At 45.7% G+C, this 16,826-nt stretch overlaps 1 protein-coding gene across 1 annotated transcript in view; it reads right to left on the bottom strand.

Annotated features, from left to right (window-relative positions):
* Nucleotides 1-16,826, bottom strand: part of LOC119401917 (zinc finger protein 19) — a 75,097-nt gene that overhangs the window by 39,544 nt on the left and 18,727 nt on the right. The window contains exon 3 of the mRNA XM_049418423.1: nucleotides 15,627-16,312. Within this exon, the coding sequence (XP_049274380.1) occupies nucleotides 15,627-16,312 (686 nt within the window). The remainder of the gene's footprint in view (nucleotides 1-15,626; nucleotides 16,313-16,826) is intronic.

The raw sequence follows: 16,826 nt of genomic DNA on the forward strand, positions 1-16,826 counted from the left end.
CCATCACTCTAGGCATCACAACCTGACACATCAGGAGTGGATAGCCGTGAAAATGCAGACCCTGGAGCATATGCGGCAGAGAGCACGCAAGTTTCCCCTAACCTGTCGGGATGTGATGCGTGCGTAAGAAGAAGCGCACGTAAGAAGAAGACTCCGAAGAAGTTGAAGGACTATGTTAGACAGTAAAGGAGAACTGTGTTTTTTTTTTTTTTTTTTTTTTTTGCAAAAGGGGATATGTTATATAAGGCGTCGCTACCGACGACGGCGCTGTGAGATGGCACGCGCTTGGCGGCCGCCTCAGGGAGAAGGAAGAAGAAGGAAGATGAGAATACTAGAAGATCCCCTTCGAAAGATGGGATTAAATTTGTCACTTCCGGTGGTTCTTTCATTTGGTGCTACCGTACTTGGTTTTAGCCACAGGAGTGTTTTCGACGCTGTATGCAATTTCCTACGAGAGACTAAAAGATTTGAATGTTAGGTGTAACATAGCTCAGTTTATTAGCGTTTCTTTCTCTAATCACAGTTGTATATATAGGTATTTTTGGCCCTTTTTCTTTCGTTTCGTTTTTCCCCTTTAAGCTTTATGAAGTTGTACTGGTGATGTGTAACGCATAAAATGTTAATTTTTAAAACCGTTTCTTTCAAGAAGCGAATCCAATCTTTGAGAAAGGCACCGTCCGATTCATGGCCTATCCCCCTAAGTGGGTTGCGCCAAGTGTCTGAGGAACAACAACAACAACAACAACAACGCAGGCGGCCCTCGTAGGCGATCTTGCTCCTGGCTTCTCTAGCCTCATACGACGACCACCCCACGTCTCCTTGAATGGCCTCTATGGCAACTCGCCCGTGGCAGCCCAACGCCAGTCGACCAACCTCTCGCTGCCCTCGCTCCAGCCACTGTCTAGTTCCTGACTGGAAGGTCAGCACAGCATTGGCAAACGAGAGGCATGGGACGTGCACACACATTTCTCGGACCAGCAGGAAGCGGTTGCAGCCCCAGAGACTTCGCTTGCGCAACACGTTCGCCGCTTTGCGTGACGTCTGACGGATGTTTTCCTCGTGGATGTCTAGGACATGGCTCGATGTGCTCAGTTGTACACCGAGGTACCTGTACTCATCTCTCCACGGAATCTGCCCACCCTCCGGCAGCGACACCAGCGCAAATGTGTCCGTGCCTGCGAACACCAGCACCGCTGATTTCTTGGCGTTGAAGCGCAATCCGAGTTTGCTCAGGTGATTTGCCGATAGTGAGACGAGATGCTGCAGGTCTCCCACATTGTCAGCCATTAGAACAATATCATCGACATATACCAAGCCCGGCAGTCTCCAGGGCACGGGTGTTCCGCCATAGGAGTGAGCTAGCGAGAATCCACCTCCATCCTCCAGCAGCATCCTCTCCAGGCTGGCTGTATACAGCATATACAGCAGCGGCGACAATGGGCATCCCTGTTTGAGACCTCGCATCACCTTCACTGGTTCAGCTTGAGCTTCGGCAAAGCACGCAACCACCGTATTGTTCGTGTATAGTCGGCGCAGTAGACTGACCCATGTCTTCGGCATGCCAATTTGTGTCATACAGTGAAACAGCGGGTCATGCGGTACGCTATCATAGGCCTTGGCGACGTCGAGAAAACAAGTGTATAGCCCTCTATTCTCCTTGCGTGCTATTTCGATAGCCTGTGTGAGCACAAATACATTGTCCTCGAGGCGCCGTCTGCTTCGGAAACCATTCTGTAGCTCAGTCAACTTCTCGTCGTGTTCTGCCCAGCCGCTCATCCATGTCTTTAAGATTTGTGCGAAAGTGCGGTATAGCACTGTGAGCGGTCTGTACTCACGCAACAGCCCTGCATCCCCTCCTCTCTTCGGCACCAGGATTACTCGGCCACAGAGCCAATCCTCTGGTATCGGTTCTCCTGTCATAATGCCCGAGAAGATGTCCGCCAATTTCTGCCTTGCCATCGTCCCCATTTGATCAGCCCCGCAGGTATATTTAAAAGCCCTCGGGCGGTGTGTGCTCGGTCTAGAGCTGGACGGGTCACTTCCCATTTCAGTAGCCATGACGGCGAGTGTGGAACACTCTTTTTCTGCCTTGTTGGCGTCACGTAGCACATGAACTTATTACGAGCTGGCAGCTGACCAAAATCCCTCGCATACTACCTGAAAGGATCAAGTCTGCCAGAACGAGACCCTCGTTTATATATATATATATATAAACAGCACTAACAATGGGCCAGATCACGGTTGTTCCCATGGGAGGAATAAAGATTTCGGTCTGTTATTCGAGGTTGACAAATACGGTACATTTCATTTACATTCCTTGGTATTACGTGCCAAAAGCACGATATGATTACGAGGCACGCCGTAGTGGCACCGGATCAATTTCGACCACCTCGAGTTCTCTAAAGTACACCTAAAGATAAGTATATACACGGGTGTTCTTGCATTTCGCCCCCGTGGCCGCGGGAATCGCACCCGCGTCCTAGGACTTAACAGCGAAACAGCTTAACCGCTGAGCTACCACAGCGGGCAAAGCAACATTTCGATGCATGTACACACCGTATTTTCCGTCCGATTGCCCGCTAAAAAGCGCACGGCATCATTAATGATCATCATCAACAACTAATATCCTCTAGCGGGCCCGGGTCGGGCCTGGTCATGAATTAAGCGCGCCCTGCGCCCGGGCCCGGGCCGGGCCCGTGGTTCCAAACGCGGGCCCGGCCCGGGCTCGGGCTGGGTTCGGTCACGTACGCCCGGGCCCGGGCCGGGCCCGCGCTTGGTACCACGGGCCCGGGCTGGGCTCGGGCTTCATAAAGCGGGCCCGTGCAGTGCTCTAGGACACGCTGCAGCGTTCCAGTTCAGAATTGTTAGCAGACACTTTCTGGGCAAATTGGTGCGACATTTGCAAAATAGAACAGCACGAAGGACGAGACGAAAGACGCGAAAGACATTAGCCCACAAGACGAGTGCTGAAGGACGGGACGAAAAAGTCACAGACTTTACTAGTTCAACTCTAGGGCAAGAAGGTAACTACAAGCGGCTTTCAACCGTTTCCACAGAATAGTACTGTCAGAAGAAAGCTACACAAGTTATGTCGCACAAATTGACCGGTGTTCCTGAGTTCCAAGAAAATACAAAGACTGTAACACTGAAAATAGTTATAATTAGAGTCGCGTACTGTGCGAATTGATTTCATCGCGCGGTAGATATTACCGCAGGTCAAGAAATACAAGAACTTACCTTGGCGTGAGTTGACAACGGTAAGCGCGTGGACTAGGCACAAGTGGAGCTAGGGGGGCATTCTCCCCCTGAGTACCTAGTCCAGCGGCCGTCTTCAGGGAGAAAAAGTGCCTAGAAGCGCGTGTTTCAGGCAGTTTCAGCTGGCTGCGGCTGCGGTAGCTGCGGTAGCCACAACTGCGGTCTCTGCAGTCGCTCCCTGTAGCCACTGTAGCGGCCGCGCAAACAAATGTCGCTCGTGATGTACCCGGCGCCACCGGTCGAAACCTACACGGCTCACACCTGTATACCGCTGACCCGCATGTCGCGGGATCGAATCCCGGCCGCCGCGGTCGTATTCTCTATTGAAGCGAAAATGCTAGCGGTTCATGTACTTGATAGGGATACCGAACAAGTCCGCTGAAATCGATAAACACAATTCTTCATTTCAGGCAGAATTACTAGAGAAAAATAATGAATTTAAGGAGTTTTTCACAATAAACTGCTGCACTATGAACAGGGGCTTAGCCAGGGGGGGGGGTCAAACCCCCCCCCCCGAAATTTTTCGATTTTGCTGGCCTATAGTGTATACACGCACACATACAAACACACGCACAAACATACATAAAGTATGGTTAAACCCCCCCCCCCCCCGAAAAAAATTTCTGGCTACGCCCCTGACTATGAACTAGCCTAGGAGCTGACGTTTCATATACCTGACACGTGACCACCTCCAGCCAATAGCGGCACAGCATGAGTCGCAGCCATCCCGGGGGATACGTTTCGAATATACGCCCCACTGACTATCCATCAAAAATAGAGCCAATTCTGTTCGAAGACACGTGACGGCTCTCTTTATCAGAACAGTCACATCTTCCAAGTAGAATTTCGCTGTTTTCGTCAGTTTTTCCACTTTTTGTTCAGTATCCCTTCAAGATTTGGGTCCACACTAAAAACTCCACGTGGTCCAATTTCCATAGCCCTCCACTACAGCGTCTCTCATAATCATATTGTGGTTTTGGGACGTTCATTTCTTGTGTCTTGTGTAGTTTAAACGATCTTCTTATACCAAAAAAGAAAAAGACCACAAATTCACAGCCCAACTCTCTGGGCCTTATGGCAGAGAGAGGCACAGAGTTTGTCCCATCATTTATTTTTGTACTTTCTCTATACTTTCCCGCAGCCAATCCTCTGTCTCTTACTTGTATCTATTGCGAATGTGTTTCCATTTCCATTGTTGCCCCTAGAATAACCCAAGGCTAGTGCCCAAACAAGCACCCGGGTGCAATATCTCCACATTCAGTTAACATATGCTCCGTCGTTTCATTGTATAGCTTCCCCACAGCATGTAAATTTTTCTTCTTCTTTACTGAATATCGCTTTACGATATTTAAGTACTACGCATTCTAAGGCAAGTCGAACTTGCCTCAAACAGTAAAGCGCTTCCCCTTGAATTATACGAAATGCCTCCCTCCATATTTCATTAAAAAAATGAAAGCCAGTTTTACCCCAAATGAAATCTGTATGAACTGCAGGTCATTGATTCACCTGTGTTTGCCTTGTGTTCATCTGCTCTTTTCATGTGACTGTTTGAATATTGTTTTGTGATTATCTATGTTCTGTTCTGTGGTCTCCTTTCTAGTGTTTGCTGCTCCGAGCGCAGTGCGCGTCTAGCTCCCGGCGCTGGTGTTTCGCCTCCGCTCCCAATGCTGGCTAGCATGACTGACGAATTATACATTCAATCGACGATGCACGCTGGCATTACAAACGTGCAGCCTGCTCAGATTATGTGTACCAAACATGGGATCTGTGTGACGCCAAAACGAGGCATCTGGGAGCCGAAGTGTGACCTGGCACGCGGATGCTCGTCTGTCATCAGCATAAGAGAGGAGCGAGCATTCTGCAATGTGATTGAAGCCCACTTTTTCAGCCTAACATAAGATCAAAACGTCAGAACTGCACGGTAGGTTTTAGTACTCTCCACTAAGTTCCATTTTTGAACCACCTCAGTGAGACATGTATTTCGCCGCAGTCTAGTGATGTCAGTCTGACCTAGATGTTGCTGGGAATTTTTTTTTTCGCCGTTGTAGTTTCCCAAAATTTGTGCTTTCCTTCTTTGCGTTTCTATGACGCTGCGCAGTACCTAGCACGACATGTGCCAGATTTTTTGTGAGCGTGGCTGGCACTGTGTGATGCCAGATGTCAAGTGAGCGGTTGTGTGTGTCAGTGATAGACCAGTGCACACCATTGCTGCGAGTTTTAGAGCAAACACTTCGTGCATCCATGTGCACGTGAAAGTTCCTTCCAGTGGCGCCAGTCGGGTTGCTCTGAAAGTTTCAAGAAGCTCCTGTTGTAAGACTGTCAGCATTTACATTGATGCTAGTTTGGTCCTGTCCAAATCACTGGAGTTTTGTTTAACAATTGTAAACTCGGAAAAGGAAGAGTGTATTCGGCGCGTCTTTCTGTCACGCAACAAATATCGTCGTCCGTCGTGCTTGCCTTTCCTTGCACTGTCTCCAAGTGCGTGCATGCTATCAGTGTGACAAGCCACTCTAAAGCAAAACTGCAATTTGGCCTACTTGGAACAAATTCATCCTTCACTTACTCGTGCAAACACACAGGGACAAGAAGAGACTTACGAAGACAGGCACCTGTCCTTGTAAGTCTTTTCGTGTCCCCGTGTTTTTGTGCACGTAAGCGAAAGCCAATCTAGTACCAAGTGTACAGTTTTCAAGAAAGGAAACGCAAGCAAGCCAAATGGCGATTATTGTTCAGTGATAGGGAAATGGCCTCAAGTAGACTGCTTGTTTAGAGTGTGCTGTTTGTGCAGTGACCTAAAACTTTTGTGTAAGACTTGTACTCAGAACATGCAAATATTTTCTCACTCATCCCTCGTCTCGTCATTGAGTGCTTTTGGAATTCGTATTCCCGCAGAGTTGAAGTAGTTACAGAACAGCTACACAATGTGCTTATGCCCTGACTTTAGGTAAACAAATATAAACCCACGAGTTGTCACTTGCAGCTCCTGCTTTCAAAGATGTTTCATTGTAATAGACAACACCATGGCTGATACCTCTACTTGCAATCATAGGCGTGTGCAGGGTTCCCCTTCAGGGGGGGCGAAGGTTGGTCACAGCGCCCCCCCTCCCAATTATGTCAATATATGGCGCTGACATTGCACCCCCCCTCCCTATTATGTCAATGTGTGGGGCTGACTTTGAGGCCCCCCCTCTTAGGTGAATAGGGGGGCAGCTGCCCCCCCTGTGCGCATGCCTTGCAATTGCCAGATTATCTCCAACAGTTTGTTCCACATAGAGGCTGTTTCATGATACCTGGACCAGGGATTTCAGACCATCAACATTAGTTTAATTATCCAGGATCAGTTGTATGTTTATTCACTTTAGTGCAGAAGTTTAATAGTACGAATTGCAAAGCATACTTATAGGCTGTAAGTGAAGCGGTTTGTGCGTTTTGCCTCAATGTTGCTGTTGGGCTCTCATGTTTTTGAGACTTCTTTTCAATCTGTAATGAAAGCACACAATTTATTTTAAATACCTAACATCACTGCTTGCTTGCGCATCTGGTTTGTGAAACTTTTAAATGTGCTTTCAGAGAACAAAGCCTGCATGCCAATAGCAAACACCATTAATGAACCATGCATGGCATTTAAAGTCGTACACCAATGGTGCTGAAGTGGCTGCATGGACTTGGGAGCTAATTGCTTTCTATTTTCTGCACAGGTGTAAGCTTATTTCTTTTGAAGCATTCCTGAAAACCTTTCGCATTGGTGGCTTTCTTCAAAGCTTTGTGGAAAGAATGATAACAGCTTGGAATCAGCCTCGCATCATTTCTGATTACACTCTATAACTTTATGAAATCCGTGTCTTAAAATGAGAAATTCTGCATAACTGAAGTTAGCTAATTAAGTACACCTTCACGACTCTGTTTTTGTTAACATGCTTATACCTAAACATCACTTGTAGTTTACTTTCTGAGCTGCATAGCTGGCTCACTTGTAATTAAAATTGTATATCGTAATGGATATTCTGATCCTTTTGTGTCCATGTATCGGTCACAATTTTGTGCTAATGAGGTTCTTGGTGTCCTAGTCGTGGGTGGTTGTGGACGATTTTTGCACGTCCTTATGGCTACCAAAAGCCCATATTTATTCACTTCAGTGAACAAGTTTGATAGTAGGAATTGTAAAGCATACGTATAGAATATATGTGAAGTGGTTTTTACGTTCTGTGTCAATGTTGCTGTGAGGCTCGTGTGTATTCGAGACATTTTTTTCTGATCTGTGATGCAAGTACACAACTTATTATAAAAACCTAACATCACTGCTTGCTTGCAAGTCTGGTTTGCGACACTTTTAAAAGTGCTTTCAGAGAACGAACCTGCATGCCAGTAGGAAATACCATTGATGATCGAACCATACATGGCACTTATAGTATTCGTACACGAATGGTGCTGATGTGGCTGCATGGCTGATTGCTTTCTATTTACTGCACAGGTGCAAGCTTATTTCTTTTGAGGCATTGCTAAAAGCCTTTTGTATTAATTGTCACCTTTCTTCAAAGCTTTGTGGAAAGAATGGTAACAGCATGGAATAAGCCTTGCATCATTTCTGCTCACACTCTACAACTTTATCAAATCTGTGTCCTAAAATAAGAAATTCTGCATAACTGAAGTTCGCTAAGTAGGTATACCTTCACCACTCTATTTTGTTAATGTGCTTACCTAAACATCGCTCGCAGTTTCCTTTCTGAGCTGCATAGTTGGCTCACTTGTAACCAAAATTGTATATCAATATTCTGATCCTTTTGTGTCCATGTATCGGTCACTATTTTGTGCTAACGAGGTTCTTGGTGCTTGGTCTCTCTAGTCGTGGGTGGTTGTGGCTGATTCTTACACATCCTTATAGGTACTAAAAGTCCCCTTCTGGAAAACAAGAATTCCCTACTTTAGGCACTTTTGTTCCCCACACGTTTCCAGAAATACCCCCAAATTTTCGACATTGCACCAGTGCCGCTCATACTGCGTGACATTTATTTGCACGCACAAGTTGCCAATGCCTTCCAATGCTAGCTAGATGATTCTGGCAAGGCATACAACCATTGGATGTATGCGTTTTTCTTTCTCGCACACATGTAAATCGAGCTTTGTTTTAACAGTGGAGCTGTTTAAGATGATCATGATTCAAATGCGAGCGTCTTCTTAACCACTCGGCTATCCAGGCACGCTAGCAGAGCATAGTATAGCCTTGTATAGTATAGCAAGCGGGTGAGAAAGGGAAGTGAGTGCAGAGAGAAAGAAAGAAATAGAAAGCAATGGGAAAAAAAAGAGAAAAAGATAGGTGAGAGAATGAGTACAGAAAGAGAGAGACAAAGATAAAACAGATACAAAAAAAAAGATAGAAAGAGAGAGCAGGAATAGCCATGTATAGTACAGAATAACAAGGGGTGGGAAAGAGAGGTGAGAGCTCTCACCTCTGTCTCATGCATAACGTGTGCACATTATGTATAAGACCAGGCTTTTATGCTTCTTACATTTTTACCAGTGTTGTTTTCAACAATGAGCATGTGTGTAGGCTTGTTACTGGCTTAAAAAGCAAAATCTTCCAATATACTCAGTTGCAAGTAAAGCGGTGTACACATCTTCTATTTTTTACGGCCCATCTTTTGTACTGTTGCTCAAGTACCATGCACCACAACAAAACAGTCATGCTAAACAAGACGGAAACTTGCTAATAAATATGCAATCGCTTTTATTTGTACATGTCATTCCTAGCAAATATATTTTTTACATGTCAGCTTTGTGTACAGCACACTATGCTTCCAACCGCGTATTAAAAGGTAATCCTTACCAGTCTCCCTGCGGCATTTCAACCTAAGTAGACCATAACATATAACAAGGCAATATTGCAACAGAACAAACTTCGTTTGACAAAACAGGCCTGAGTTCACATTTCTTTGAAAAAGGATGTGACTACATTTTAGTGTCACAAAAATATTTATAAAAAAATGTGGTTGCAAATTGTTTTCAATATTTATTTTGCTTTCTATGCTAGTTTTGAAGTTTTGGCACTCGAACAAACGAAATATTTCTTTGTTACAGCTGACAACGCGACGAAGCTCGTATTTTTGGTTTTCTTATAAAAATAATAAATGCCACTGAAGTGTGGTCGACCAAAGTTCGTGTTGAGTTAGCTATAACCGATTATTTGCTCTATCGGTGTTTGTAATAACGAGGTTCAATTGTATTTCACAGGTGTATTAATTCGTTCGTGCAATCTATTTGCCATTGCCTTTTAGAAAAGCGCTAATTTAACCTTTTGCAGTCTGTTGTCAGGCCCCTCCCAACAACGCAACGCGGCCACAGTGGTTTGTGGTTGGACACTGCTCCACAAGTTCTTTCGTGGCTGATTAACAAGTGCGTTCTCTCACTGCATTATGCGCCATCTCTAAACGAGTAAGTAAACTTCTTTTGCTTGAGCTTTGATTTCTTTAGTTTCGGACCGGAATGGACGGAAGGTGGGTAAAGGTTTTGGACCGCAAGGGGGGTTAACAACTTGTCGACAGCAGTGATGTATGATCACACGATGGAGTGCAACTGGGGTGCAATGGGGTGTAACTACATTTTGCAGCAGAAGTTCAAGAACAACCTTCAGAGTCTTCTAGATCATCGCATTGGGTCCAGCTGCACACAGCAGAAGAGGTGAACTCGGCCTGTGTGGCTTTAGAGATGGCCTCGCAGCATGTGGTCTTGTCAGCAACGTCTATTGTAATGAAGCACTCCGCAAATGCCTGGACTCCTTGCTTGACCTTCGGAGGTCCGGCACCTTGTGACCTGTGATTTCCGCAATCAAAGGGATGCTTCTTCTGCCCCTAGACACAGGGAGAGATAAGATAAGTGCGATAAATATCAGCAATGTATCGCAGCTGAATCGCAATACAACAAGTTATCAGCAAGAACGAAATTATCCATCTAAAGATTTTCTCACTATTCCGGCATGCCAGATATTCATCTATATTGAACATTGAATGCATTGATGTTCAACTTGTACTGTCTAGAGATGGATTCTGCTCTTCACTCTCCAACCTAGAGTGGACTCTCCAAAACTAACCGAATGTAGAACAGTTTGCAATGGGCCCCTTTAGCTGGTGCCACTGCAAACTTTGGTTATGCATTTGAAGCCGTAAGGTCAATAAAGTGCTTTACAAAAAAATGTTTCAGACTGTCTCATTACTTCTGGAACATTACAAGAACAACAGGCGAAAATGTCCAGCACCACACTGCAAATTAAACAGAGAAGAATTCATCATACTGTGTTGACTTCAAGTGGGCCAGTTACCTCCACGGCACTCTGTTATGCGCAATGCATGCTGCAAGATATGGTTTAGACTGCAAATTCTGCATATTGCCAAACACACTGTACCACATGGTCTGGGAATGTAACAAGAATACACAGACAACACCTATCCAATCACCTATGGAGGACCAGTGGAAGGCACAGCTGACAAACCCAAATATCAAGAACCAGCAACAGCTAGTGAACGGGGCTAGGCTATCAGCTCAAGTTCACGGCTACTTGGACTGAGGTGGCCACCCATTTCTATGCGTAAACAGCCTGATCAAGGAAATTAAGTTTAATTCTCTCCTTTTCTCTTTCTGAAGGAGTCTGAGGAAACCTAACTGATCCTGTTAGCACGTCGCAAGGAATCGCCTCCCTGCCAATGCAGGTGCTATACCCTATTGCTTCAACAGGCATTTACAAGCGGCATTTCTTCGACACTTTCTTCCATGTAGCCATACAACTTCATATTATAAAAACTGAAGGGAAATCTGGCGCTCATGTCTATGCGGGGCTCCTTGAGCGGTACTTCAACCACCATGCGAATAGTGGGAAGTAGAGGCTTCAGATCTGCTTCATATGGATTTCGCTCGATATTTGCGATGCTTGTTTATCGAGCCTTAAGCAAAGTGTTATGAAGTTATTTTCGATTATTATTTGCTTCGTTCTTCCGTAAGTAAAACTTGTTGCAGAAAGAAATCAACCACCAGGGTATGTATTGCTCTGCAATTTTGTTCCAGATTTGAGATTACCAAATAATGATTTCAGTGATGCTACCGAGGACTTCTGATTTGGAGCAATTTTTGGAGCAGCAAAATTTCCGTTTTGGAGCACTTTGGAGCAGATAATTTTGCATCTGGGAGCACTTTGGAGCAGCGAATTTTACATCCTGGAGGGCAATACAGAAGCATATTGCATTAACATTTAAGCACCTGAGTATTATTATGGGGCTCTTATGAAGGCTAGAAATATTTCGATTCATTGCAAATCTCAAGGAAAAAAAACATGGCTGATCCCTCCGTCATAGGAATCGGTATAACACGAAAGTGAAACGTGTCTACACAGAAGTAGTGCTTATCGTGTTGTGATATATGAGAGCCTGTACAATGTATATTCGTGTTTGACCGCTATAGCACCGAGTGCCAGGATGGCGCAGTAAATACAATTTGGCGCACTTTGGCGCAGTTGGCGCAGGAGTGGAATCACTGTGATTTTTTTAAACAGTGAAAACAAACATGCCTGTTGTTCCCTCAAGAGTATGTGTAATCTCTTTATGCAAATAAATATACTGTATCGAGTGAGGTACACTTAATGTATTATCTGCTACAATGCCACGCGCACCTGCCCTTGCGCAGAGCTGTAAAGCGAGTCAATGAAGCGTGCTGGTGCGCCTACTTCGCTTCACCGTCGTTTTGCAGCCAAGTTGACTGTGTCTTGGCAAGATGTGACTGTAAAAAAAAAAGTGAACTCTGTGCAGCTTCCTGCGCGGCATGGGACACTACGTCTGCGCAGAGCAGTGCGTGATGATGCTTTGCTAAAACTGTCAGCTACAACCTGCAAAGCCGCAACATCGCAGCAAACCAAGAGACCTAGCATGCTTCAGCTGCTTTCAGCAACAAAGGCAACGCTTGAGTGCTTTGTGCTGCGCCCCACTACCCACACCAGAAAACACCATACGAACTACTATTACGGCAGGATACAGCAGCTGCGCGCACGGCCCGAAACTGAAACTCCGAAAGACGACTTGCAGACAGTTCGTTAAGTAACACAATCCAATCTGAAGCCTGTACTTGCGATCATTCCCATGGCGGTTGAATGATCACAGCACCAGATTGCCCACTAGTTTTTATAGTATGAAACTCTGCATGTAGCAAAGCTAGGCAACTGCGACACATTATTTTTGTGATGAACCCTATGTGAGCTAACCCATGTTCCTCTTTCGGTAGTATTGAAAGTTGGGCTAGTTAGTAAGGTAGCATCTTTGGTACAGTGCGAAAATGACAAAGAGGGAGTAAAACAGAAGAGACACGGATGAGTGCTGACTTGCAACCGAAAAAGTTTACTTGAAAAAGATATGAAGGTAAAAGGAAAAAGCGTATCAACATTGCGCAGAAGTGTTGAAAAGGTTGGGAAAAGAAACACTGCGTATCACTTAACGGCACACATGCTGAGGATGTAGGCAAACTCAGTGTCCGCAAGAGACAATGCTCGAGTTACACATGAGTTACCCAACCTGTTAAAGGGACACTAAAGGCAAATATTAAGTGGACGTTGATTGTTCAAATAGTGGTCCAGACACCTCGCAGTGCTACTTTTGTGCCAAGGAAGTGCTTATTTTGAACTAAAATCACGTTTTAGTGGTCTGCATCGCGTTAGCGCACTTCGAATCACCCGCCTGAAAGCGGTCTTTCTCACGTCACTGTTGCCGTGCCTAAAGTTGCCCACCTTTAGTGCGTGGCAGCGTGCACTGGAGGCGTGCACGATTCGGTCATCCGGCAACATCACATGCATCCGGCATTTTGTTGAACTTTCTGTCAGAGTGACTTTCACGAGCGCGCAGAACACACGCGGTAGTACGGAATACCGAAACTACCACTGAGACGCGACCGCGTGAGTGAAGCAGGGTGCCGGGCGAAGCACAGCTGTAAACGGAATCTTTGAACCACGTGCGCCGTTCTCCATGGCAACGCCAAAGAGGTTCTTTTTTCTATGACAGAAATGAACAAGCAGCATTCTATTACGTCTCTTGATGCACGGAAAGTTCTTTTTTTATTTCAGCTAGTTTGATTACGAGTGATTAATTGTAGTCGGACTCTCTCATGTCATTGGGATCATTTCCAAAATGTCCCACTCGTGGCGCTCATCGTGTGATACATTTAGCTTAATTTCTCAGTAAGTAGGGCACTGCTGTAGATAATATTGCAGTTTTAGATGTTTTCATACATTGAGCTTTCCCTCTGACAAATTGTTATTTGCCTTTAATGTCCCTTTAAGGAGTATTGATACAAAATGTAAATATTTTTCGGATTGTTGCTCTAAATAAGAACACTGGTGCCAAGAACCCTCAAATGGGTATCATGGTGCTTGCGAATGAATTGAATATATTTATAATACTGCTACTTTAAAAACAGTTTCGGTTTCGATATCGAGGGAGCAGTTTCGCAGTGACATGTAAACACTGCCTCACATTGCGGAGATAGCATCTCGCGGCGTACTAGCAGCAGCTCTGTCATCTGCCATCAGTCGCACATGGTGCACGTAAACAACGGTAAGTGAATTGTTGTACAGCGACTCCGAAAGTGATTTCTGCTATCCAGGCTGCATGAAGCACGCAGAGTTTGCAAACTCATGGTGCGATCTTTTACGCATTCCAAATAAACACGGAGGCGCGGCATTACATCCAGCCGCACGTGAATGGCCCATGTGAACCGCGACAGACGTCACGGCCCTGCATTGACCAATCGCGTGCGGTCACGTGCGGCTGGATGTAATGCCACGCCTCCGTGCTTATATTGGAACGCGTACAAGATCGCACCATCAGTGAACTATGCCGATTCGTCACGATAATGTCCATTGCAGTAGGGCTAGCTTGCCGATACTGGGCAACGAAAACTTTAATGTCGAACTAGGACATTTTATAGATGTTGTCTGGCTCTGATGTGTGGCAAACATTAGTAGTGCATACCAAGGGAACAATAAATGTGCTTTTTACGGTACCTCAAAATCAGGCCAGTACTCCCTTAATGTGGAGGGACTCTATCACCTCTCTAGTTGTCTCGCATTGGCAAAAATAGGCAAGTAGCCACAGTGTTGCAATGCGATGCAAGATGCAAAGCATTAGGATTCTTGAGCGAATGATTGTCTTGTCTTAAGCACACATTAATGCATCGGCCGCTCTGCCCCATGTATGACCTCACACAAGTAACTGAAATCTGGTACACAGTACCACGCTTGAGAGCTACAAATGAAGACAAATGCCTAGTCCCACAGCCAGCGTTAGGTGATACACAACGTTTCTTTCCTAAACCCTTTTTAACCTTTCTGCGCATGTTGACACGCTTTTTGCTCTTACCTCCGTGTGTTCTTCAAATAAGTTTTTTAGTTGCGAGGCAGCACTCGTCTGTGTCCCTTCTGTTTAACTCCGTCTTTCTTTTTTTTGCGCTGCACCAAACATGTTCCTCTTTCACATCGCAGTACATGTCCAGTGGCACCACTGCGCATGTTGCATTAACTGATTAATGTAAACCGTGTCATGGCTGATTCACGCTGCAAGCAATGTACATTGCCTGGGTGGCACTTAATTAAAGCACAGCTTGCTAAAAATGAAGTGCATGGTCTCCTCTTTAACCCTTTCACTGTCACTGACGTACTGGTACGTTTTTGCATTTCGCCCCCTCGCAGTGTCACTGACATACTGGCACATTCTGCATTGTGCATTCAAAAATTTGCGCCGAAGCACAAAGCTGGCATGTTTCTATTGGCTGCGCCCTCTGTTGAACCTTTCTAGAAACTCGTATTTTCACCTCGTGATGTGTTGGTACGTACATTGAAGAGCGCGGCGAGACCACGCCCACCTTACTTTGCTGGGGGGTATGGTCGCTCCATGCACGCGCTACTCTCTCGGGCTAAGCGGCCATGTGGCGCATGTGCAATTACGGATACAATGGCGCGGCTATGGGTACAAGGGTTGTTCTGCCAGCTGCCCCAGGTTTCACCGGCACTGTGTCAACATCACTTACTGATGTTGACACATACAGTGGGGTGGTTATCCCGAAAGTGTGCACGACAAACTGAAGATATGCAGAAGAAAGGCGATTTCTCACTCACGTTGCTTCCTTTCGATGCGTCACGTTCCGGACCGTCTGCGAGCACAACTCTTCAACCGGATGCGCAAGAAGTATGATTTCAAGCTTCCCTGATATACCCAAAACTAAGTGTCTTCTTGCAGTGAGAGTGCCTTCGGTATTGTGTAATCGTAATTTAGTAATATGCAAAAAATTGTGTTTCCCCTTAGTGTCCCTTTAAGGTAATAAAATGAAATGAAATAGAATGTACTTACTTCACCTTCTCGACTTTGCTGTACCTGGTTCAAGTGAACGCGCATGTGCCTTGCTATCACCAAACGGTCGAAAAACGCACTTGGGCAAACGGAGCACCTGTACACCGTAGTTGCCAGGCGGCTGCGAACCTGTGAGTCGCATTTCTCACTTGAGCCCATGTATTTGTCGACCACGTGCGTCCTTGCGCGGCACTGACGGCTGTGCTGGTCAATTTCCGACTTCGTGATGAACGTTCCATCGCAGCAGTTGCACACAAACGGCCGGATGGGCACATGCTGGCGCTGAATGTGACGCCGTATGCTCAAGTACTTGCCAAACATGTGGTTGCAGAGCGGGCACTTTACCGCACCTATCTTGATGTGAGCAGCGAGGTGGTCCCTCGCCGCACCCCAGCTTGCACACAGCTGTGAACACAGGCTGCACTGAAAGGGCTCCGGCCACGGACATGCCAAAACGTGCGAGAACAGAGCGTCCACCTCCTTGAAACTGCGTGAGCAAACGCCGCAGCCGTATGGACTAACCACAAAATACACATTACCGGTGGGAAGGTTTTCTCCCTTTACGTTGCACAATGTGTTGGTGTCCATCTTGATTCGGCAGTCACCTTCCGTGGCATCACCCACTTCTGCACGTCCTTGCACTACACAGCTGGATCCGCTTGAATTTGTCGGCACTAAAAACACTGCTGAAATAAAATGGAAAGTTAAGTGCGCTACGCTGCGAAAATAGTTAAACACTTGCAATCTCAGGTAGCACACACACAAAAGAAACACAGTTACATTTATTTAATCGATATGCACAACACTGTTCCCAACTAGACGTTCCCCGATTGAAAGAGCTTCTAAATCGAAATAGAACTGTACTTCACGTACCTTTCACATAGCTGGCTTGCCACAAGAATGGATAATGTAAACTAGAAAACTGGATATCACCAGGTCTGCAATTTTTATGAGAGGTATACAGGCCACGTTGACAACTGCTGGACTGACTGCACAGGCTCTTTCGTGGTGTTCTTGCAGTATGCCTTACATTACAACACCTTTGGAAGGAAAATAATGTTCATGCTCATAGTCTATGCGTCCGGGATATCTTGAAACCCCGCAGGAACTGCACCATACAGGTCCTTCCGAACAGCCTGCCGTTCTATAAAAATCCCTATTTCGAGACTCGAATGCTGATATTCCTTACATTAAAATCAA

The sequence above is a fragment of the Rhipicephalus sanguineus genome, chromosome 8 (assembly GCF_013339695.2).
Source record: "Rhipicephalus sanguineus isolate Rsan-2018 chromosome 8, BIME_Rsan_1.4, whole genome shotgun sequence".
NCBI lineage: Eukaryota > Metazoa > Arthropoda > Arachnida > Ixodida > Ixodidae > Rhipicephalus > Rhipicephalus sanguineus.